The sequence below is a fragment of the Rhinolophus sinicus genome, chromosome 12 (genome assembly GCF_057876585.1).
Source record: "Rhinolophus sinicus isolate RSI-liver-muscle chromosome 12, RSI-T2T, whole genome shotgun sequence".
NCBI classification, from domain to species: domain Eukaryota; kingdom Metazoa; phylum Chordata; class Mammalia; order Chiroptera; family Rhinolophidae; genus Rhinolophus; species Rhinolophus sinicus.
The window spans coordinates 15,478,110-15,501,907 of record NC_142512.1 but is presented as its reverse complement, the minus strand read 5'-3'; the positions used below and the strand labels follow the sequence as shown (position 1 = coordinate 15,501,907).

General features: G+C 44.3%; 1 protein-coding gene across 1 annotated transcript; it reads left to right on the top strand.

Annotated features, from left to right (window-relative positions):
- The first annotated feature begins 3,557 nt into the window (after positions 1-3,557).
- Positions 3,558-23,235, top strand: DHX33 (DEAH-box helicase 33). Its single transcript, XM_019718101.3, has 12 exons — positions 3,558-3,969; positions 6,516-6,676; positions 7,493-7,720; positions 7,922-8,092; positions 10,183-10,368; positions 11,107-11,218; positions 12,340-12,499; positions 12,672-12,760; positions 14,556-14,683; positions 15,058-15,261; positions 17,088-17,174; positions 19,987-23,235. Exons 1-12 carry the CDS (start codon positions 3,687-3,689, stop codon positions 20,293-20,295), a joined length of 2,118 nt encoding a protein of 705 aa, XP_019573660.3. The 5' UTR covers positions 3,558-3,686; the 3' UTR covers positions 20,296-23,235.
- Positions 23,236-23,798: the final 563 nt, after the last annotated feature.

Genomic DNA, 23,798 nt, shown 5'->3' with positions numbered 1-23,798 from the left:
ATTCTTAATGGCAGGATACCATGCTGTCTACTACTCTGGGCCCTGGGCAGTGGTAATTTCAATCACTGACCTCACACCAGTTTGGCCAGTTCCACTACCACCATCCCTAGCCCTGTGTTGCTTAACAAGTTACCCAAACTTCCCTGAACATACGAAAGAGTCCTCATTTCTTCCCTAACTTACTTCTCAGTATTAATTCTTCCAAAACACCCTTTTTCATAATGCAAATCAACTGAAAAGTGAGATTCAGGATATGGAATTTTGTGACTAATTTACCTAACATAATTTAAGGGGTTCCTGGATTCTACCGGTAATATTAAAAAGCACACTTGACTAAGGCATAGGTTTTTTGTTGTAGAAATACAATAGATGTTCATTTAAAAAAAAATGGACGTGCAAATTGCATCTCCCTAGGAGATACATTTTATACGCATTTTGGTGCGTTTCTTCACTATGGATTTCTATTTGTTTCTCTCTTCCACTTGTTCTTTTTCTGTGTCACTCTTACATGTCCTAATATCTTTCATTTCCTCTTGTGTAGACCTTCTAAGCAGAAAGCACCCCAGTCCTGGATCTTGGTAATGAAACCTCTCACTCTGTCTCCAGGACCTGTGGAAATTAGGAAATATTGGAGCTATTGGCATGTCGGGTAAGGGACTTACTAGAATTGTCATCTATCCTTGATAGCCTGCATTTTATGTACGGCTGTGTTTTCCTTTGACAGGTGAGTGCCATCTGTGTTGTCACAATACTGCCGAGGTTTCCAGTACTCTGTAGGGTGTCCCCTAAGCCATTTGCATATGACATAAATTTGCATTGAAGTACTTGGACTTTTTATGATCAAGTCACTTATCTGCTCAGAAATCCAGTGACTTCTTAGCCCCCATATCAAATGCATACTTTTTGTCTTCCTTTGAAACTTCACTCCCACTTCTACCTAAGAGGCACCTCAGTTTACCTTTCTTCAGCCCTTCAAGGCCTGGCCCCTTTCCTGGCTCCTCAAGAAATCTTGATTCTGAGGCCTATTGTCTTTTTTGAATCCCTCTAAAGCTTCAAGTCTGTATGACATACTCTTACACCACATTCTATATATTCTATATTGTCTTGCACTGTTTCTAGCTGGTACATGTATGTTAGTTTTGTCTCCATGAGAATGTAAGCTCCTTAAGGGCAGGGACTATGTCTTCAATTTTGTATCCACCACAGTGCCTAGCACAGTGCTTGGCACATGGGTGCTGAATAAATACTTTGTTTATTGATCAGCAAACTATCTGGTATTTTTAATAAAGGGGATTAACATATGTGCATGCAAGCTTATACCCACTTGCTGAGGCTTATGATTGTCTTGAAGGAGGGTGGAGCAACACTGACCGTGGTCAAGGACTGTGGTTTGGTGGTCAGGCAAGCAAGCCACAACAGTGACCACCAGACGGTACGATTGCGGGAGAACAGACAGTCACGTCCACAGACCATCCCAGAGCAGTTAAGAGTTAAATGTGTCTGACAATTCAGCATTTGGAAGAAGAGCCCAAATACTCTTTGAATCGTTATTAGCTTGTAATCATCTGCATATGAAAGCCACTTGATTACCAGAGACTTCTTTCAGGGGGATACAGATGGCAGACTCCTAATATTGGGGTACGGGAGGACGTGTGTAACACTCCTTGATGCCTCTATATAGGATTTTATTTTCAACTCATTGAGGCTGCAGAAGAGTTGGATTCATAGGCCAGAGGTTATGGGTGAGTGGCCTACATATGTGGTTTGTTTGGTCTGCACCATTTAAAAAAAATTGAGTCAACATTTAAAATTGACAGACTTCACATGAAAAATCTTCATTTTTTTCTTTTTCTTGAAAAAATTGGAAGATCTGGCAATACCTGGCATACACGGCAGCTATGGCTTAGAGGTAGCTAGTGGCTGCTTCTAGAGACAGCATGTCCTCGAGAAATTATTTCACTCACTTATATTACTTAACCTGGACTCAATCTTTGGAGCATATGTCTCCTCCATTAACGTACTCTGGAAAGCACACTGGGAAAAAGGACTGAAGTCTGTCTTTTACATACTCAAGGTCCATAATTTGAAAGTTAATAGTGATTGCTATTGTCTGAATATTTGTGTCCCCCAAAATCCATATGTTGAAATCCCAATGCCTGATGCGATGGTATTAGGAGGTGGAGCCTTTAGGAGGTGCGTAAGTCATGAGGTAGAACCCTCAATGGGATTAATGCCTTATGAAAAAGTTCCAGAGAGATCCCTACCTCCTTCCATTATGTGAGGACACAGCAAAAAAGCAGCTGCTATGGAACAGGAAGAGGGCCCTCACCCAAAGGCAACCATGCTGACACCTTGACCTTGGACTTCCCAACCTCCAGAACTGTGAACAATAATTTTCTGTTGCTTGTAAGCCACCCAGTCTGTGATTTTGTTACAGCAGCCTGATCAGACCAAGACGGTCATTTTCCCTTTTAGTTTGGGTTGCCTTTCTAAATATTTAAGGATAGGAAGTGAAATTTTGTCAATTTATTCTTAAACACGTGTCGGCTGTTAGTTCAACACGCACATTTTCAGTAACCCCTGGTCACTATACTGTCAACGACTAGAGGAAAATTGCCTCTGACCTGGAGGAAAGGGGAAGGAGGAGTTTTAACAGGTTCACAAATATGAGTTTCATGGAGATGAACTTCAGAGGATGCCAGAAGTCCTTCACATGGGTTGAAGCTTATGACGAAATCTTTGGAAATCATTTCCTGTACACAGAGCAAACAGCTGCTCGCCAGTCTTTCAGTGGTGAATTAGCAAATCATCTAAGAGCTTTGAATTTAGGAGGAGAAAGTGGAACTAGTTTTTATCCTATTTTCCCTGGTGGGGTTCTGAATCTTCATTGATTGGTGTTTGTGTGATGGGGTTAAGTACTGTGGAAAACTTCAGAGTCTGGCAGGGATAATTAGGAAAAGAGGGGTAAAAGACTATTTTAGTCCCAGTAAACTCCCTCTTTCCTGGCTTGTATTACAGGAGCAGACCATGTCCATTGGGATAGTGATTTTCTGAAGATAATATGTGGTTGTCATGGAATATATAATGCTTTCCTCTTCTGTAACACAAGATGATCACCAGTATTCTTTTCAACATTCTGATTTTGTGACTTCTGAAAGACTTTAATCTCAGAGGCTCAGTTTCTTCATCTGTAAATTGGGGATAATATCAGCATCTATATAAATTATTTAGAGACTTAAATAATGCAATTGTGTGTTCTTCATTGATTTTACAAAATGAAGCACTCTCCTTGAAGAGAATTATTGTGGGCAGAGAAGGGGAAACGCGTGTTTACTAGAATTAGTATTCCCAGTATAATTAAAACAGAGAAGACCGTTTTATTATTCAAGGTTAAGGTCCCATGGAACCATATACTCTATCTTTCGCTCTCGTCGCTCCGGGCCTTTTTCACTTTGTACGGCGGAAGCTGCTTTCCCCGCCCTCAGGAAGTGAAAGCCTTCCCACGCTCCCAGTGCTTGCTGGGAGTTGCAGTCCCTTTACTAAAGGCTGTAGTGGCCGTGAGGTCATCGGTGGTCGCCACGAGCCGCTAGCACGTGGCGGGAAGCGGCGGCGCGCCCTAGCTGCCTGCTCCCGGGAGCTGCCGCCGCTGCCCGCCCTCGCGCCTGGCGTCGCTGTGCCCTCCCGACATGCCCGAGGAGGCGGGCTTCCCGCCGGCCAAGAGATTCCGGCCGGGCTGTGGGCCTCCGAGCCGCGCGGGGTCCTGCCCTCCCACGCGGCGAGTGGTAATGCTGCTGAGCGCCGGCGGCGGGGGCGGAGGAGGAGGCCGGAGGCGGCAGCTGCCCCTGGCCCAGCCCTCGGCCAGCCCCTACCGTGAGGCTGTGGAGCTGCAGCGCCGGAGTCTGCCCATCTTCCAGGCGCGGGGGCAGCTGTTGGCCCAGCTCCGGAACCTGGACAGCGCCGTCCTCATCGGTGAGTGGCCGCGCGGCCAGGTCCTTCCTTGCTCTCGGTTCCTGGCTCTGCGAGAGCAGTTTTTCTTAGGTGCCTCGCACCCTCTTTCATTTGTTTCCGCAACAAACCTGACCGCCTTTTATGTGGCTTGGCCCGGGGAAGGGCCTTGGAGGAGTCGGAGAGGCCCGCTCTGGAGGTTGTCACAACCCAGGGGGAGTGACCGACGTGTTAGGCAAAGACTCAGCCTCCCGTGTGCAAGGGTAGAAACATACCGGAGACTCTGGGAGTTTAGAAGAGTGGATCTGAGCCAGTTTGGGAGGAGGCAGCGGGGAAGGTGGTGCCCAGGGGAGGGCGATCTACGCCAAGGGGAGAGCCTGCTGCGCGAGGGACAAAGTGGAGGCGAGAAACTGTCCGGTCTGATGAGAAGTAGTTTCTGGTGCATTAACTAAAACGCAGTTGTGGATTGGGAGTTAATTACAAGGGAGTTTGATTCCCAACGTTTAAGTCAGAGGAGCTCCTGAAGGACCGAGAGCATGAGCCTCCAATGAGAAGGAGACCCAGAAGAGCCGGTAGTCAAAGGAATAGAGTTATAAAAAGAGGAGAGAACAGATGCAGCAATGAGGTCCAGTAATGAATATATGGACCCAAAAAATGCTCACTGAATTTGGATGCGAGGTATTAATCGTGGATCCCATTGAGCGCTGTTTCAGCAGAGCTGTGGGGTAGGAGCTGTTTTGTCATTGGGCTGAGGACTGTGCAGGAGGTGAGGGAATGAAGGCAGTGGGAGCAGGCTTCTGTTTTGAGAAGAAGGTGGGGGGTTGGGAGGAACTTGCAAGGAAGTATTCATAGGCTGAGCCAAAGAACTCAGTAGAGAGGGAGGCTGATGATGGAAAGTGGCACTAATAGAGCAGAGGTCAGGGGGCACAGGGAAGGGCTGCACTTGGCAACAAAGGCTAGAACACAGTTGGTCTGGATTATAACAAAGGATGTCCAAGAAGCTGGGCAGGTGAGGCTGGAGAAAGGAGATGAGAATGGATGGGATTGCAGAAGCTGGCAGGGGCAGGTCATGTCTGAAGACTTCTCTTTTTCTATGAAATAGGTGCAGGAACTCTGCTGAGAGTAGGAGTTTCAGGGCATCAAGGAGGCCTTTGGAGAGGATGGGAACAAAAGACAGGCTGCAAAAACAGAAAAGGACGGATGGTAGTGCTGGTGCCCAGGAGCACTTGGCCCCACGACAAACTTAGGGCTTTGTCTGCAGTTGGGTTATTTTGCTTTATCAATGCTCAGTTGCCTGGTGTGGGAGCGGAAAAGAGGGACAGGGAGACATTGATCCACATCTGGGGTTTTGCCTGGTGGATTCAGCAGGAAGAGTGCAGAATAATCAAATTCTTTTTTAAAATTTTTTATTGGGGAATATTGGGGAACAGTGTGCTTTTTCCAGGACCCATCAGCTCCACATCAAGTCGTTGTTTTCAGTCTAGTTGTGGAGGGCACAGCTCACTGGCCCCTGTGGGAAGCGGACGGTCGACCTTGATGTTATGAGCTCTGAGCTCTAACCATTAAGCCAACCAGCCACGCCCAGAATAATCAAATTCTTAGTCTATGATTCTTGGCTAGGTCAGGAAGAATAAGCAGTTAGAGGGAAGCACATGGAAGAATAATGGTACTGTAGGTGAGGTCGGAGATGGTGTAGTGATAGCAAGGAGAGAAAGGATGCACAGGTTTACTGATTCTTTGTTCTAAGTAAGCACTGTTGTTAAAGGAACCCACCAAGGTCGAAAATAACACTGAGTGCTTACTGTGTGCAGATGCTCATGTACCTGGAACAGACAAACACACCTTCTCTGCCCTCCAGGAGCTTCTGGGATTGGAGGAGCACAGAAACGTTTAAATCCTTTCGCACAATGTAGGATGGTCAGTGCTGGAAGAGAGCTGACCAAGGCAGTAGGGAGCACACTGAAGGCCACCAGTGCAGCCCTGGGGTCTAGCTCACCCTATAGTTTTTGCCAGGCCGACATAGTGAGAACAGATATTTCATGACACCGAGGGCGAAGGCAGAGGGTTTGAAGGAAGGCAGCAGGCTAGGGAATGGTGAGGAGTTTGTTATGACTGCACTTCACGTCGTGTCAGAACATATAAATCTCCTTTATTCTTTTGAATAGTGCAACATTTTTATATTACAGTTGTATTTCGCTTGATGTTTTTACTATACCTGTTGTTGAACATTTATATTGTTTCCAGTTTTTTGCTGTCGTGAGCAAAGTTGAATGAAACATCTTTCAAGCTACATCTTTATACACATCTTTAATTATTTCCTTAGACTCAATTCCTGCAAGTGGAATTGTGGATCAAAGGGTATAAACATTTTAAAGATTGTTCTAATATAATTTGGTTTCCTGACACACAATTCCAATTAACACTCTGCCAGTGGTATTTGGGAATACCCATTTGCCTGTGGCTTTGCCAACTTAGAGTATTTTCTTTTATCTTTTCCTTCTGACTTCGGCCCATTTGTTTGGTGAAATTTGTTTCAGTTTGCATTTAAATGAGACTTTTTTCTTTCGTAGGGGAAACTGGCTCTGGGAAGACAACTCAGATCCCTCAGTACCTCTATGAAGGGGGAATTAGTCGCCAGGGCATCATTGCTGTGACCCAGCCGCGTCGAGTAGCTGCCATCTCTCTCGCTGCTAGAGTCTCAGATGAGAAGAGAACTGAACTTGGGAAGCTGGTACCTAATTTCCTCCTTTATGAACATTTCTCCTCCCCCCCCCCTTTTATTTTTCTGAATAAGACATAGTGAGCTTCTTTTTTTTTTTTAATTTGGGAATATTGAGGAACAGTGTTTCTCCAGGGCCCATTAGCTCCAAGTTGTTGTCCTTCAATCTAGTGGAGGGCGCAGCTCAGCTCCAAGTCCAGTCGCCGTTTTCAGTCTTTAGTTAAGAGCTCGCACTAACCAACTGAGCCATCCGGCCGCCCCATGAGCTTCTTTTTTGCCACAATTATTTCAACCTATCTCAGAGTTCTTAACCAGTTCCTAAGAAATCAAAGGGTCTGACAGGCTATCAATCCCATTTGCTTTACTTTCAAATCTGTTGGCAGGTTGGATAAATTAGCTGTTTTTCTTGAGCATTTTTAAGCTTCAATAACCTCTGTTACATCTTTTATCTATATGTCTTTCTAGAAAAACTAAGCATTTTTCTATAGCATATATGTGGGTATTGAGAATGAATCCCCGAACTATACATAAGTCAAATTGATCTGTGTGTGTATGTTTATACGTTTCACTTAAAAACATCTGGGACATCTTTTCATATCTGTACCTAGTTTCACTTGAAACTATTAAGAAGCTGTGGGTAGGAGGCTAGTTTGAAATTCTTTATAATGCTTATTATCATTGTATTAAAGTTATAGGTATATGTCCTTTGTCTGTGTCTCCTGAGGGAGTGGGGCAGTGTCGGTGCTGGTCTTGTTTGCTGTTGGCACAGTGCTGGTTACGTAGTGGGTGTTCATGAAGTGTTTGATGATGACTGATTTCTCTGCACAGGTTGGCTATACAGTGCGCTTCGATGATGTCACCTCAGAAGACACCAGGATCAAGTTCCTGACAGATGGCATGCTTCTTCGTGAAGCAATTTCAGACTCCCTGCTTCGGAAGTACAGCTGTGTCATTTTGGATGAAGCCCACGAGCGGACTATCCACACAGATGTGCTCTTTGGAGTGGTGAAAGCTGCACAGAAGAGGCGAAAGGAGCTGGGGAAGCTGCCTCTCAAAGTAGGTCAAGTGCGCTCAGGGAAAGAGGCCTGTATTTCTTCCTCAGCATGTTCTCCGTCCCCCATTCTGCCTCAGTACTGTGGAGACAGTTAACCATGCCGGGAGTGACATAGTCCTCATCATCCACTTCTAGGGCTTGGGAGGGACACAGAAAGGCCGTGGCGATGTCTGTTTCCCATCCTCCTCTTCATCTCATACTAGGTGATTGTGATGTCAGCTACAATGGACGTGGACCTGTTCTCTCAGTATTTCAATGGCGCCCCCGTCCTCTACCTGGAGGGTCGGCAGCACCCCATCCAGATTTTTTACACCAAGCAGCCTCAGCACGATTACCTGCACGCTGCCCTTGTCTCAGTCTTCCAGATTCACCAGGTGAGGGGTGGGTGTGGCTCCTGCCACGGTCTGCTTTACCTTGCACTTGACAGAGCACTCAGCCTTGAAAAGAGAAGCTCCTGAAGGAAACAACTTGGTGAGCCATGTCACTGAGTAAAGAGTTCACTGAGCACGGCCAGGTGTTTATCCTTTTTTATGGTAGCTCTCATTTATTTTCTCTAAAAAAAAAAAAAACCTGATTTAACTCTGACCGGTGTCTTCCCTCAGCTGAGCCAGAATACTTTCCAGTGTCTCGCAAACCTTTTTTTATCATAACCCCCAGTAAGAAGCACATTTGATGTTGCAACTCAGCACACAATATATACAATTGAAATGGCGCTTATGAAACACTGTCTCCTTTACTACATGTGTTGTTTTCTGGTATTGTCTGCCTCATATTAAAAAAAATAAAAAAACGAAAAGTTGGTATTGAGCCAATAATGGATTCCAATTTAGTTTTCTTTTTAAAAATAAAACTGTATTAGAGAAATATTTCAAAATCTCTTCTCATTTTATTAAGCATTTACTTAAAAATTTGAGTGAGTACGTCACCTCATTTATGTTTAATTTGTATAAAATTGACTGTTTTTAATCTTCCCGTTAGCTTTCTCAAAAAATCTAGAGGCAAACTTTTTAAAATTAATTTTTATTTTCATCTAAGTGATGCATGTATAGTGTGAAGTTTGAGTCAAGTAGTTAATTCTAAAAGGCTCATAAAAAACAGCAGTTGCTTTTCCTTCCCCATCCCAGATCCTGCTCTTTAGAGTAACTACTTTCTGTTTCCCCTGGATGTTACTTTTATATTTCTAAAATAACCTGCTTGTATTGCTATTTGTTGACTTGTTGGCATTATATATTAATTTTTTATCATAGTAGATGAGGATTTAGAAATACCCCTCCCCTACCTTTTGTTTTTCTCCTTCATCCTCAATGTGGTAAGATCACAATGTTTTTTAAATCAAGTATCAGCATTTGCAATATTATGTCCCTACATTGCCAGTGGTGCACCATCCCAGTGCCATATTCCTTGTATGGCACAGTTGTACAAGTTTTCTATGTATGTATGGCTAATTTTTTCCCAACTGTTCCATCATCTACCATCTGCCAATCAGGAATATTTGTTATGTGTTCAAACATATTCCAATTTTTCCCAGAGTCCTTTATGCTGCTCTTCTATTCAGAACAGGTTGCTCTCCTGGGCCTCTGTGTAGCTGTCATCCTGATTCTTCCCTTTGCCACCCTCCTATGTTGAAAATCCCATTATGTCACCATGTGTCTTCCCAGCCTCCTGACTGCATCGGGTAGAGGAGGGGAACTGGGAGGTTCAACCACACTCAGACTCTGAGCCAATTCCTAGGTTTTCACCCTCCCACAATCCACCTCTGCCTTGTACTCAAGTCCTGGTCTTTCTGGCTTCTCCAGGGAAATTGGCACATCTCTTGTCACCATTCCCTTTAGCAGGCACCCAGGTTGGACTTTCCTCTGCCCAGTGAAGTCATCCACCTCTGCCCCATCTCTTCCATCTTTCAAAATGGGTTGAAACTTCTGATCTATTTTTTTCTCACGGTGTCTGTATCTTTCTGAGCTGTGCCTTCACTGTCATCTCGACAGTATTTGGAGAAGAAGGTCAATCTTCCTTGTTTAACTGCCAAAAGCCAACTTGAGGTGAGGCTTTTTCATGAATGACAGCTGCAGGTACATGCAGGTTACATAATGGCTTTGATGAGTCCTCCCACTGATGAAGTTTTGACTGTTTTAGATTTTATACTGTGTGTACCTTTGAATATTTGTCCTGTTAATACTAGGCTAAAAAAAGTGCACATACACAAATTTCACTTAGTTACACACATACATATTTATATATTTACATATGTACATATACACGTGAAAATATATATATTTACATATACACACATATTATTGCACATTTTTTTAAGTATTTTGCCATCAAGTACTTTACAAATATATCTGAACATACTTCAAGGAAAGATCAGGTGAATGGGTGTGTTTTTAACACTTGGACGTTCCTTCCTTTGCAAGGTGAAGCATTTCTATTCATGCCTAGTAATTCCATTTCACCTTTTTTATAGGAAGCCCCTTCTTCTCAGGACATCCTCGTGTTCCTCACGGGTCAGGAGGAGATCGAAGCAATGAGCAAGACCTGCCGAGACATTGCAAAGCACCTCCCAGACGGCTGCCCTTCCATGCTGGTCCTTCCTCTGTATGCCTCCCTGCCCTATTCCCAGCAGCTCCGAGTCTTCCAGGGGGCCCCAAAGGTGAGCGCACCACCTCCTCTGTCCAGCCCCATCCCTGGGCATGCAGATGGATCCACCCTTGGGGCCTGTAGGTGTGCCTGTCACCAGACTCCAGATGAGGTGTGTGGGACGGGATGCTCAGGCACCAGATACCGTAGCTGAAAAGCTGCAGGAATATAACATGTAGCTACACATACAGTTCTGTCGTGGTAAGAATGGGGAAACAGTTGTCGGGATGAGGGAGAGTGCAAAGGCAAACGATGAAAGGTAAATGAGTGATGCTGCTAAGGTCCAACGTAACAAGCCGCATTTGTCCATAATACCACTTACTGGGTGCCCATGCTGTGCCAGGCACTGTGCTAACATTTTATACACACTGTCTCTTATCCTTTCAAGAACTGGCAAGGTAGGTTATGATTTTATAAACACTGAGGCGCAGAGAAATGAAGTAGCAATTGCTCCAGGGACACAGAATAAGTAACTGGCAGAGCCAGGGTCCCAATCCACATCTACCTAATTCTGAATCTGTGCCTGTTCGCTACATCTCATCACCTCAAAATAAGCTTTGAAGACTGGAATATCCCTCCTTCCCCCACCCAGTTTAATGACTGACCATCAATGTTAACAGCTGTCTTTAATAACAAAGTCATCTTTTCTTGATCATGATTGCATTGTGGAAATTAATGGTAAGGAATATGTTTTAAAACTTCTGAATCATATGTGTGTCATACGGCTTTTTGGTTTTCTTCCTCCTTTTAGGGCTATCGCAAAGTGATCATTTCAACCAACATCGCTGAAACCTCCATAACCATTACAGGAATAAAATATGTAGTTGACACGGGCATGGTTAAAGCAAAGAAGTATAACCCTGGTGAGAATTTGTAGATCATGAATGTCTCTTCTGTGTGTAGTGAGCCACCACTGAGTTTCCTGTAGTCCTAGTTTGCCCCAAATGAGCATTTCATGTTTGTAACTAAGTGAGATTTGGGTGGCAGCACCAAAAGTGAGACAATCCAGAAGCCAGGCCAGAAAGGAGACCTGAGGCAGGTATGTGAGACAAGAAAGCAGGGCAGAAAGAGAAGCCTGAATTTAACAAACCTGGGGACGGAGGCTCAGGAACCTGGGCAGAGGGTCTGAAATCCCATCAAAAGTTGGATGAGATTGATGGCCCTGGGCCAGGGACAGCCTGATACCACATCAGAGGCTCTCATCAGAAGTACTGTTTGAAGATGGCTGGTTTGGGCACCAGGTTTCCTAAGATTCCCTGGGCTTGGACGAGGCTCTCGCTATGTCCTGAGGATGGTCAGTGGGAAGCTGGCTGGAGTCATTTTTCTGCGTGTCTGTTGTACACCTTGCTTATTCTACAGAGGATTTGAGGCAGCTGAAATGATCACTCCAGAATATTTCATGGAAATGCACTGCTGAGCTGCTGACATTCACATGTGTATCTCTTGGGGTAACATGTAAAAGAGCTTGGTTCTTCAGTGCCTGGCACAGAGTACACCTTCATCAAGAAAATTAGCCTCGTTTACTCCAAGGAGTAACAACATCACGTTGTCTCTCTTAGAGGTGGGAGGGAGGATATAGCACACAAGGGACTAGAGGCATTTCATTTCCAAATCATTGATTGATTGGGTGACCAACCATCCTAGTTTGTTGGAGACCATCCCGGTTTTATCACTGAAAGTCCCAAGTCCTGGGCCAACTGGGGTGGTTGTCACCCTGTGATCTAAGCCAGACCTTTAAAATGTATTCTCCTAGCCCCCTGCAATGAGCATGAGGCTTTTCTGATGTTTCAGTAACAGATTTCACAGAGTGGCCACTGCAGAAAAGTCTGGTGTTGTGCTTTCCAATTTAGCCTTGAGTTTTTCTAGACTCATGTCTTACAGAAAGGATCACTGCTGTTCTGAAGAATGCTTCTTTTTGTCCACACTGTCGAAACAGTTGTTTGTGTGATGAGTGAAGCACTAATGTGGGCCATTCTCCCTCCAGACAGTGGCCTGGAGGTGTTAGCTGTGCAGCGGGTGTCAAAGACCCAGGCCTGGCAACGCACAGGCAGGGCCGGCAGAGAGGACAGTGGGATCTGCTACCGACTCTACACGGAGGATGAGTTTGAGAAGTTCGAGAAGATGACCGTGCCAGAGATCCAAAGGTAGGCCTGAGGTGCTCCTAACCCCCTGTCACGTGTGCCCACGTCGCCCTTTCCTGCTTGCTCGTGTCTTCCCAGAGCTGCAGTTCTCACTAACACTCCTCAGTGGATGGTTCTGACTCACTGGCTGGAGGATCAGGGAGAATGCACAGCCTGAGTCTCTCACTGTTCGTAGGTGTAACCTGGCGAGTGTGATGCTGCAGCTCCTAGCAATGAAAGTCCCCAACGTGCTCACCTTTGACTTCATGTCCAGACCGTCTCCAGGTGAGTGTAATCTGCAGTGGGGTAGGTGAACCAGTAGACAAACAGCAGCAAATGGACTCTCCAAAAAAATGTTTTAGAGGTCTCCTTTTGTACTTTGGTGGAGAACAACATTAATTATTAGAGGGGCATCTCAGAGTCATGAAGCATAGATTCTGTGCCATCAGCACCAGCCCGGAGCAGAAACAGTGGCTTCCTACAGGGACTCATTCAGTTCCACAGCCACAGGAACCAGTGAAGGTAGTCGAGGGGGACCTGTGGGTTACGCAGAAACCTGACGGAATTGTACTTCTGCCAACAAAAGGACTGAAAAGATCAAGCTTCTTTGCTTTTGACTGGAATTTCATTGGTTGCTGCCCTTCACTGGTAATCCCCATGGAGGAAGAAAAGTAATTGGGATTTTTAATGATAACGGCTTTAGTGCTTGGCATCTCTTCATTACATCATTTTCCTTTATTTTCTCTCCCTTTTTAAGTGAAGAAATGCAACTGATTAAAAATAAATAAATAAATAAAATGGTCCCCATCAAGGGTCCCACCCCTGATCTTCAGGTTCTTAGTTTCTGGTCCCTGAGCAACCACTGTGACCATTTTCTAGTTGTCTTCTAGAGATTCTCTATGCATATGCAAGTACATGTAGTCTCTTTGAAAATACAAATAGCCATACACCTTGTGCACTGTTCTACCCTTTATTTTTCATTTTCTTCCCAGTTTTATTGAGATATTATTGACATATATCACTGTATAAGTTTAAGGTGAACAGCACGATGATTTGCCTTACATATGTTGTGAGATGATTTCTGCTGTATTAAGTTGGCGTCGTCCATCATCTCATATAGGCACAATAAAAAAGAGAAAGCAAAAAAAGAAAAAAATGTGTTTTTTCTTTTTGTTGCTAAATTCCTACACACAAATGAAGAACATACATGTGGGTAGAAGTAGTAGTGAAACCAACACCCGTACACCGCTTACCAGCACCCTTATAGCGCCCTGGACCCCTCCCTGCCACCCTCACTTCCTCCCCATTCCCTCGAGGTAACCGCCCTCCCACATTTTGTTTGTAGTTCTCTTGTTTTTCTATAATGTTTTATTCTGTGTGTGTGTTTCCCTAAACAATGTATTGTTTCAATTTGCACATATATGTATGTATCAGTTCTTCAATAACCTTCCCTTTTCCTTCATCATGTTTTGTTAGGTTTATTTTTGTTGATACATTTTACCACGGAATACTATTCCATTTTATGGATAAAGCAAAATGCACGTAGCTATTCTATTGATTGAGACATGGCGCATTGCTTTGTGTGCCTAATATGTCTTTCAGATCATTTCCTCTCAGTATGTACATATATTATTACATCTTAGAAATGCTTTTTTATTCTCTAATAGGCAACGAATTTATATGATTCCAAATTCAAAACGTATACAAGAGTGAATAGTAAATAGTATCCTCCCCAGGAACCCGTGAGGCACTGGTATTTGCATCGTGTGTGTGCTTCTAGCAATACAGGTCCCTGCACAATGTACGAGCATGTCTGTGGGTGAAGTTCTTACGTGTAACATTTCTGGGTTTAAAATTTACATACATATCACCAAATTATAGATCCGACTTTAAAGGGGAATGGAACTGAAGACAGTGGTGTCATTAACAGCTTTGAAAGTGTGTCCTGGGGACAGCGATGGTTGTGATCTTTGGTGTGGTTTGATCAATTGTAGAATTATGAGAAGATCCCAGAAATACTGAAGTAGGTGCAACTTCGTTTTTGGACTTTTGCCTCCTTTTTATGTCTCTGTTTCTTTAGATCACGTTCAGGCGGCCATTGCCCAACTGGACCTGTTAGGTGCTCTTGAACATAAGGATGACCAGCTTACCTTGACTCCAATTGGAAGAAAGATGGCAGCATTTCCTTTAGAACCCAAATTTGCCAAAGTAAATGATACCTTCTCCTCAGCCCCCTTTCTACAGTAGAGGTTAGCCATCCCAAAGTAGGCTCCTGAACCCAGTGCTTTTAGATTAATCTCTTCATTTTTTCTCCTAAATAGTTATCCAACCCCTACTTTGTGCCTAACACTGACTTCTGTTCTGTGTGGGATTCAAACTCATATTAAGTCATGAGCCGTACCCACAGGCAATTTGGGATCCTGCGGGGAAGGCAGTTACCCGTTTTACAAAAAAGTAAAATAACACATAGTCATGGTTTTAGAAACACCTGCCCTTTAAACACCTTAGAAGGGAAGCTGCAAGAGCAATATACAGAAACAGGAAGAATCTTGGTTTACACAGTATTAAATTTTGATTTGCAGACCATCCTCCTGTCCCCCAAATTCCACTGTACAGAGGAGATACTGACCATTGTCTCCCTGCTGTCTGTGGACAGTGTTCTCTACAACCCCCCCTCCCGGCGGGATGAAGTGCAGGGCGTCCGGAAGAAGTTCATATCCAGCGAGGGCGATCACATTACCCTGCTCAATATCTACCGGACCTTCAAAAACGTAGGAGGAAATAAGGTGAGCCTTCTTTCATTCCTTGTCTCAAATGAGCCCTCCTTTCAGGCAGGTGCTTCGAGCGGAATTTCCTTTTTGGCTGAATCATCTAGAGCAGCGGTGTCCAAGCTGCGGCCCGCGGGCCAACTGCGACCCACGATCCATTTTTTATTGGCCCGCAGCAAATTCCAAAAATATATTTAGTTTACTTAAATAAACCAGGTGAGGCAATACGTACTTCACCTCGAGTGAGTGGCCCGGCTGTTTGTGTATTTTACCGAATATGGCCCGTGGTGAAAAACATTGAAAAAAGTTTGGACACCCCTGCTCTAAAGAGCCACCCAAAGAATGCCAGATGTCATTTCAGAAACATCTGCGTATAGGAACAGTCCCAGGCAAGAAATGTAATTCCTGCCTTTCTCTCTGCTTGTGTTTAACTCACACTTGATGTGAGCAAGTTAGTTAAGTATTTAGTTACCCACTTTCTTAGCTACCAAATGGATTTTTTCCCCCACCTGCCCCTAACTTTCTTCATAGTAGTTTTTGTTTGTATGATATTTCAGTTCCTTGGACCAAGATGGAAAATGGCAATATGTTGTTTCATTTTTCAGTACAATCAGTAATTGTGCCATTGTGTATGTGCTTTAACTTTGTCTGCTTTTTAATATAAATTATCTTTAAAAAAAAACAAAAAAAAGCTACCACCCACTTTTAGCAGTTGTGAACCTTTTGCTATATTTGCCTCAATTTATTTTTTAATTTTTTTTGGTTTTGTTTTTATTGGGGAATACTGGGGAACAGTGAGTTTTTCCAGGACCCATCAGCTCCCAGTCAAGTCGTTGTTTTCAATCTAGTTGAGGAGGGCGCAGCTCACTGGCCCATGTGTTATCGAACCAGTGACCTTGGTGTTATGAGCACTGCAACTGAGCCAACCAGCCACCCTCTATTTTTAAGGAAATGAAATGCTATAGATTTTACATTGCAACAGCCCTGCTCTGCTCCTATGTTAGTCCTTCCTCTCTATGTAACCACCATCCCGAAGCTGGAGTGTGTTCCCGTGGGTGACAGCATACTTTCACTTCCTATCTATGAACATTACATACTATCAATGTTTTCTTACACTATCCTTTTGCAGCTTGTTTCCACTTCCAGCCCTGCAGTGTATAGGTCTCCTTGTGCACAATGGGGAGAGTTTCTCTGGGGTCAACACCTAGGAATGGACCTGATGGTCTTGGGGTAGCTGCATCCAGCCTTACCAGGCTGCTACATGGCTCCCCAAAGTTGTCAGCACCTCTTTATACTCCCCATAGTAATGTATAGAGTTTCCATTTCCACCGTCCTCTCCAACTCTTAGCTGAATTTACTGTAAGTTTTGCCAAGTTGGTGGATGTGAAATAGTATCTCAGCTATTTAAACTACTTTGCCTTGATTCCTCACGAGACTGAGAATCCTTATATAAGTTTATTGGTCACTGGTCTTTTCTGGTTAATCTTCTGTGAGTTGTCTGTTCACATCCTTCGTTCATTTTCTATTAGATTGTTGGTCTTTTTCTTATTGATTTGTAGGAGTTTTTTTAATATATATATTCTGGAGGTACTTATACTTACGGGGTGTAGTGATACAAACATCTCAGTCTGTAGCTTTCTTCATGGTGACTTAAGAAAATTTTTAGTTTAGTTTAAATGATTAATATTTTTTCTTATGCTTCATGCTTCTTGATATAAAGATATTTTCTTGTATTTATTTTTGGCAACTGAAGTTTTGCAGCTGAATTCAACTATGTTCTAAAAATTATGTTATTTTCCCTATAGAAATGAAAGGATTGTGATATCTGTTTCTCTCTTGCTCAGGACTGGTGCAAGGAGAATTTTGTCAACAGCAAGAATATGATGCTAGTAGCTGAAGTCAGAGCACAGCTGAGGGACATCTGCCTAAAGGTATTCTTTCTTCCTGGTTGTTCTTCGGGGACTAAGCTGTCACTCTTTTCTAGGTGAAAAAATTTTAATAGCTTATTGCTAGTAATTACAAAAGAAGCTCTTGTCTTAGGGAAATTTTAAACTAAGGAAGAAAGTAAAAATTACTGTAATTACACCTCTCACCATTTTGGTCTAATTCCTCACAGACCTGTTTTTAAGTGTAGATACATTGTATATATAATTTATATTTAGCTTCTATAAACTTTAAAAGTATTGTCAAATATTAGGGTTCTTCCTAAGGTTCTTTTTAGTAGAAATATCTTTAGTTTTTCAGATTACAAAAACAGTGCATAATTGTTACAAATTGATACAATGCAGAAAATAATAATACATAATGCAGAAAGTTTCAAAGAAGTATCCATAATACTGCCCTCCAAAGACAAACCACTGTTAATAGTCTGGTGTAGATCCCTCTATAATTTTTTCGCGCGTGCGTGTGTGTGTGTGTGTGTGTGTGTGTGTGTGTGTGTGTGTACATATACATCGATACACACATAAAATTTTCTTTTTGAAACAAATATGATACACATTTTGTTTTGCATCTTGCTTTTCTCCACTTGGTAGACTTCTTGAATACTTAGTGTGCCTGGGCTGTCTTTCAATGTCTGTATGTGTCTCTGAATTTTTTTAGTGACTTCATAGCATTTCATTGTATCCACCACATTTTACTTAACCAAGCCCCTAATGGTAGTTATTTAGATTATGTTGTAATGATATGTTTGTGGCTTGGGATCGCTTCTCGGCCTTTTGGCTAAGATCAAGTATTTGTGGCTTGGTGTACATAGAATGAAGGATGAATTCATGGATGATGGATTTAGGTCTTGATCGTTATTGCCAAATCATCTACCAGTGAGTTTTCTATTGGCTTGTATTCCCTCTTAGAGTACAATCACGTTTTAAAGTCCTGTCGTGTGTCTGTATTGATTATATGACTCTCCACGGTTTACCTCAGAGGTAGGGAGAGCGGTAGTTTACATAAGCGTGTGCTGTTGGACCTGAAAGTGCCCACTCTTTGCTGTCACAACAACGCTGTGGGGGGTGTCTGTGCCTCAGGCCTCCTCTGAGACAGCCCCTCCCTGCAGACATCTGCATGTCCCTGAGAGCGAGCTCTTGCCTGTCGTCAGCCTGTTAATACTAAAGCTATTTCTTTTCATAGTAGCCTGTTGTGTTCTGAATTTTACTCATTTTTCCAAACGTCTCTTGCACTTGAACAGTTTTCCTGCCAGAACACCTCTTGGCTTCATGAGTTTTCTCAGTTTATGAATGACAGTAGAAATGGTGTTCCTCTATTAGTTCTGACTTAGGACGCTTTAGTGGCTGACCACGCCTCTCCTTGTATGCCAGACACTGGTCTGCCTAAGGCTAAGTATCTTACAGAACAATCCAGAGGGCAATCTGACATATACATATGAATAACTCATGTGAGGAGCCAATAATAATTATAATAATCGCCTTTGTTTATGAAACACGGCACCCTAAACACTTTTCATGTATTGCCTTACTTGATATCCTCACTTCACTCCTATAAGGTTGATTCTGTTATTTCTCCCATTTTACAGATGAGGAAACTAGAGCCTAAGGAAGTTAAGTAATTTGTCCCAAATCTCACAGCCAGGGAGGGTGGAGCTGGCAGTCTGGAAGGTGAGAACGCGACTTAGCTGTAGGACTCTGGGCTTCCTGGAGGTGGTGGTACTGAGCTTATCCTGACAGATGAGGTGACAGTGTCTTTGTCCAAGAACAGAACCCCTTGAGCCGCCTTAAAGGGAAAAGGGGGTAGGGGATAAAGAGGTGTCTCTGGGAACCTATGTGCAGGAAATAATCCAGCCTTCAGGGACTGGAATGAAGAACCAGAAAAGGCTGTCAGGAGCCAGGGCAGCTTGCTCTGGGCCTGCATGACCTCTAGTTGGCTGCTCTCTGCATACCTCCTGCCCGCTTCTCACCTTCTACCTCAGACTGCTTGCCCCAGCTTTTCACTCAAGGGACTAACAGGCTTGGTCAGATTTCCCATGTTCAGATTCCAAATGCCTGGAAGAGAAGCTTGCCCAGTGTGGGTCAGGCAAGTGTCTGCCACTGGTCGCTTCAGCTGTGACCTGGGGTGTAAGGTGACACGACCTGCTCAGGAGACTGACTGCTGGCTGACACTTCCACTGTGGAGCTGAGGGGCGTCTGTCTGAGGAGTGCGCCGGCGAAGGCGCCCTCTGCCTGGGGAGGAGAAGGCAGTTGATTTCGGAGGACCGCAGCATGTTGAGGAAGGCTCATTCACAGTTTCACAGTTGGAAGCTTGCCTTGCGTGGCCAGAGCGGTAGGGACACGGAAGGTGTTTGAGTGGATGAGGAATGGTTGGAGTTGCGCTAGAGGAAGATGCATTTGGTGGCAGTGTACGAAATGGGTCGGCGTGAGGAGCTGGTGAATGAAGTAGTCAGAGGGAAGGGCCTTTCCTTCCCGGGACGTCCTGGGACGTGTCCGTGGGCGGCTGAGGGCTGGCTCACATAACTGTCCGTGGTCTGGCCCCTTACATGCCTGTCTCCCTCCTGGCCCTTACTCTCCCAGGCTGCGATTTTCCCATTTTCAGTCCACTCTCCTTCAACCGGGCCCCTCCTCGCCCGTGCTGATGGCGGAGGCACGTGAGGAAACCCCCGCCGAATGGCAGCACCCACTTGGTCAGGCTGGCAGTGTGGGCTGCATTTTAGCTACAGGTGTTCCGAATACTGTGCGGTGCTGAGCGGTATTTATGTTTGGGGTCTCTTCCATTTCTCGCTTCCCCCTGACACAGATGTCGATGCCGACCGTGTCGTGCCGAGGAGACACGGAGAGCGTCCGCCGCTGCCTGGCTCACAGCCTCTTCATGAGCACCGCGGAGCTGCAGCTGGACGGCACCTACGCCACCACGGACACGCACCAGCCGGTGGCCATCCACCCCTCGTCCGTCCTCTTCCACAGTAAGCCCGCCTGCGTGGTGTACACGGAGCTGCTGCGCACCAACAAGTGCTACATGCGAGACCTCTGCGTGGTGGACGCCCAGTGGCTGTGTGACGCCGCCCCCGAGTACTTCCGCAGGAAGCTGAGAACCGCCAGAAACTGAGCCGCCCGGCCGCTGTCGGCGCTGCTGGCGCCTGGAAGCAGCCGTCCTGTCCTGGCAGCTGGCTTCCAGCGTGGCGCCTGGAGAAGCGGCTGGTTCTAATGCAGCGGGTTTTAGAACCCGCCTCCAGGAGCTTGCAAGCGTCTTCGTTTAACCTCTTAGGACGGAACCGTGTAGACACGTACCTACCATTTATACCTTTGAGACGTCAGAATTATGCTTTCGGTTCTTGCTGGGTGATGTAGTTAACTTCTGAGCCTCAGTTTCCTCATCTGCCACTTGGGGGTAATAATAATACTTGTAAGGTTGGTGTCATGAGGTTTAGAGAAAATGAAAGTACCCAGCGCTGTGCCTGGCGCACAGTGAACGTGAATCAGGAGCGTGGTATTATTCCTTTTTACATAATGTGAATGGAGTACAACAGAATCCCGAGTTCTCGTCACTAAGGGGGACTTTCTGGGAGGGGACCATAGGAGGTCACAGAGCTCTGATGTTGTCCTTGGATCTATTTTAACGTCTAGCTGTATAAAGTTTTTAAATAGAAAACATCGGAGATTGGCATCTGCAGAAGTTTCAGGAGGGAGGGGCTGTTGCCTCTTACCTGTGGGCTGGCCGCCCCTGTTGAGCCTCCTCCCCAGTGTGTGGACTCCTCCTGCCTCCAAGCAGAGAACAACAGTAAAGGAGAGCTCGCAGGTGCCTGAGCTGTGCCCCTTTGCCCGTGGCGCCTCTGTGGCACATATCCCCATCCGTGCTTTCAGGAGACGTGGAAGTTTCCTGGGTGAGGGTTGCTTTGTATTTTTTGAATCTTGAAGGCTTCCAGCATAGCCAGTTGCCATTTTCTCTGTAACTGGGTCCATGTAAATATGTGAGCATACGGAATGGCTCCCTGCTATACTTCAACTATTTCTTTTCTGTCAGAGCCCCTGCTCAGAGAGCTATTGGGGTGGGTGCAGGGCAGAGACGAAGGGTCAGTGAGAACCCAGACAGCATTAGCTCAGCTCGTCCCATCCACCTCATCTGGTGTTTATATTCTTGCATCTTATTTATTTTCTATGATCTCTTTTTTTTCTTTGGGACTTGGGGACAACTTGCCTTTGCTACTTCCTAACGGTGCCAGTCACTCCTCCCTAACCCTGTTTTTATGTTTCTCAGAGGGAATTAGAAGGTCTTCACAGTCTTTCTGTTCTCATTTTGAGAAAGGAAAAGACACTAAAGCTTCTTCTTGGCTGTTTAATTATCAAAAGCAAATGATTTTTCCCCTGATAATGTTTTGCCCTAGAAGAATCCAAGACTTAGTCTTTTTATTATGCTCAATTGGTTTAAACACATGTGTGCAGTATTTTGGTCATTACTTAAAGTGAACCATGCAGTTTATAGGCAGGGGGCAAAACTGAGAGACTCTTCAGCGACAATGGATGGTCTCTTCACTCTGGAGCCAGTGAACTCTTCTCCCAGACCATAGCTTGCTGGAGCTCCCCGTTTTGGGTCTCATCTGTTCATGCTTGTGTATGTTAAGCCTGGCTCAGGCTTTCGAGCAGTAACCGTGGCCCTGAGAAGTCAAGCTTTCATCTAGTGTTCAGGGCTGTGTGGGCACTTGTGATTTAATTATATAAGGAATAGTTACATTTAGGCTAAAGAGGATTTGACAGATCCTATATACCCTGTCTTATTGAGTGCTTAGACTTAGCTGGCTCTTCCTCAGATTGACTTGTTTTTACTGTTGTAAAAGGTTTTTTAAAGTGTGTTTTTCTCATTTATTTAATAGAGGCCTAGGATGTTTAGCCTGACTGGGTAAAAGAAAATATTTTTAATAAAACATTCATCATGCTGGTAAAAAATAGGGAGTGGGGTGATTTATCATGTTCCTCAGCCAGTTCTCTATGGAGAGGTGTTCTCTGGGGCAAATAAAACTTAGAATAATTTGTGTCCAATTTAAGTACCTAAAGAGTTTCTGGAAACATAAATTCTTTTCTGAGCAGGAATAGGGATAAATACCTTATAAGTAAATGTAAATAGCTTCTAAGTAGCTTTAATGTTTCTGTACAGAAATATGTTTATCATTGTAACATTCTGATAGAGTTTTAATACAATAGTTTTTTATTGGGCTTTTTAAAAAGTTAATTTTTAACATAGCTGCTCAGGGATTAAATCAGATGAGAAAACCCATTCTGACTCCACAAATTACTACAAAGAAATAAATGGTTATTTATATTGAGCTGCAGGAGACAGTACATTTTAAACTTAAACTTTCTTAAGAAAGTTAAATGTTTCACAGTGATGTTGCAATATCATCTTGAGCTACTTTTTCCATTGGTCAAATTTCTGATGGTGTGACACCTCTTCCAACCTGTGAAACCCATATCTGGGCAAATCACTAGCTCCCACGAGCAGCTTCATGTAAATAGATGCACTTCAAGCAACTGGCATGCCTCAGCTGTCTGTCTTCTACTTCTAGTAACCATGGAGCCTGAAACATCCAGAGCAATGAGAACAGACTTCATTATGGGGAAGAACTGCCAACAGCCGGTCCTTGTTAAGAACCCTTACTTAACCTTGCATTTCTGCTGGTTGTAAAAAGATGCCAGAATGGAGACAAGATTTTGCTCTGTGGGTAAAACTTTTTATGTACCATGATACATAAATACATTTAATCCAGCTATCAAGAACTGCTTGGAACCGTGGCCAGGCATCTAAAATATCATTCCTTGAGCATATAAGGGAACACTGCATCTGTGGGGGAGCAAGGATTTGATTATATTTGATCAAAACATTATAACCTGCAGAAAAAGAAACCAGAAAAATCAAATTGATGCTGGTTTGTGTTGTATTTTGAGAATCTGGTCTTGTTCAAATAGACACAGCTCTATAAAAACATCAGTTCTTGTATATAATGCTCAAATTTGCACATGACTTACATCCATTAAAAGTGAATCTTGTACATGATGTGTATGGCTTCTGTCTTGAGTCTCCTTTCACTTTACAGAATGCTGTTGACAATATATTGTTAATCTTAACTTTGCCACTAATTGGGGAAGACTCCCTTTCTTGGTACCTTATATATCCTGTGTGTTCTGTTAAAGTAGGAACATCGGTTAACCTAAATCTGACGTAAGCCATGGCTTCTTGCACCCCCAAAAATGATGTCCCATCAGAATCTGAGAGCAAGGTTAAGGTTGGAGGGTATGGAGAGGGAAGGTCGCAGGAATTAACCAGGGATCCTGCCCTTCAGGATCGAGTCCGGTTGGGGTGAGGGGAGGCTGCCAGGTAAACCAGCAGTGCCAGGAGGTTTCTCCTGAGAAAAGAGTGAAGTGTAGGGCGGGGGATGCGCCGGCGTGAGTTTCTATCATGGAAGAGAGGAGGTTACAGGAAGGCATCTTAAAGGAGATGACCTTGAAGGCTAGTCTTTAAGTTGTTGGCGGCGGCAAGAGTGCGTTCTGCGAAGTCACAGCCTGGCGTGCTCTCAGACCAGCAGATGGAAATTTGGAAAGTGTAAGCAGCTGCTGGAG

Bases quoted from the DNA above. Each gene is read 5' to 3' on its own strand.
- DHX33 (XM_019718101.3), top strand. From the start codon at position 3,687: ATGCCCGAGGAGGCGGGCTTCCCGCCGGCCAAGAGATTCCGGCCGGGC. The intron at 7,721-7,921 runs GTAGGTCAAGTG...ATCTCATACTAG, and splicing joins TGGGGAAGCTGCCTCTCAAA to GTGATTGTGATGTCAGCTAC. The intron at 14,684-15,057 runs GTAAATGATACC...TTTGATTTGCAG, and splicing joins TAGAACCCAAATTTGCCAAA to ACCATCCTCCTGTCCCCCAA.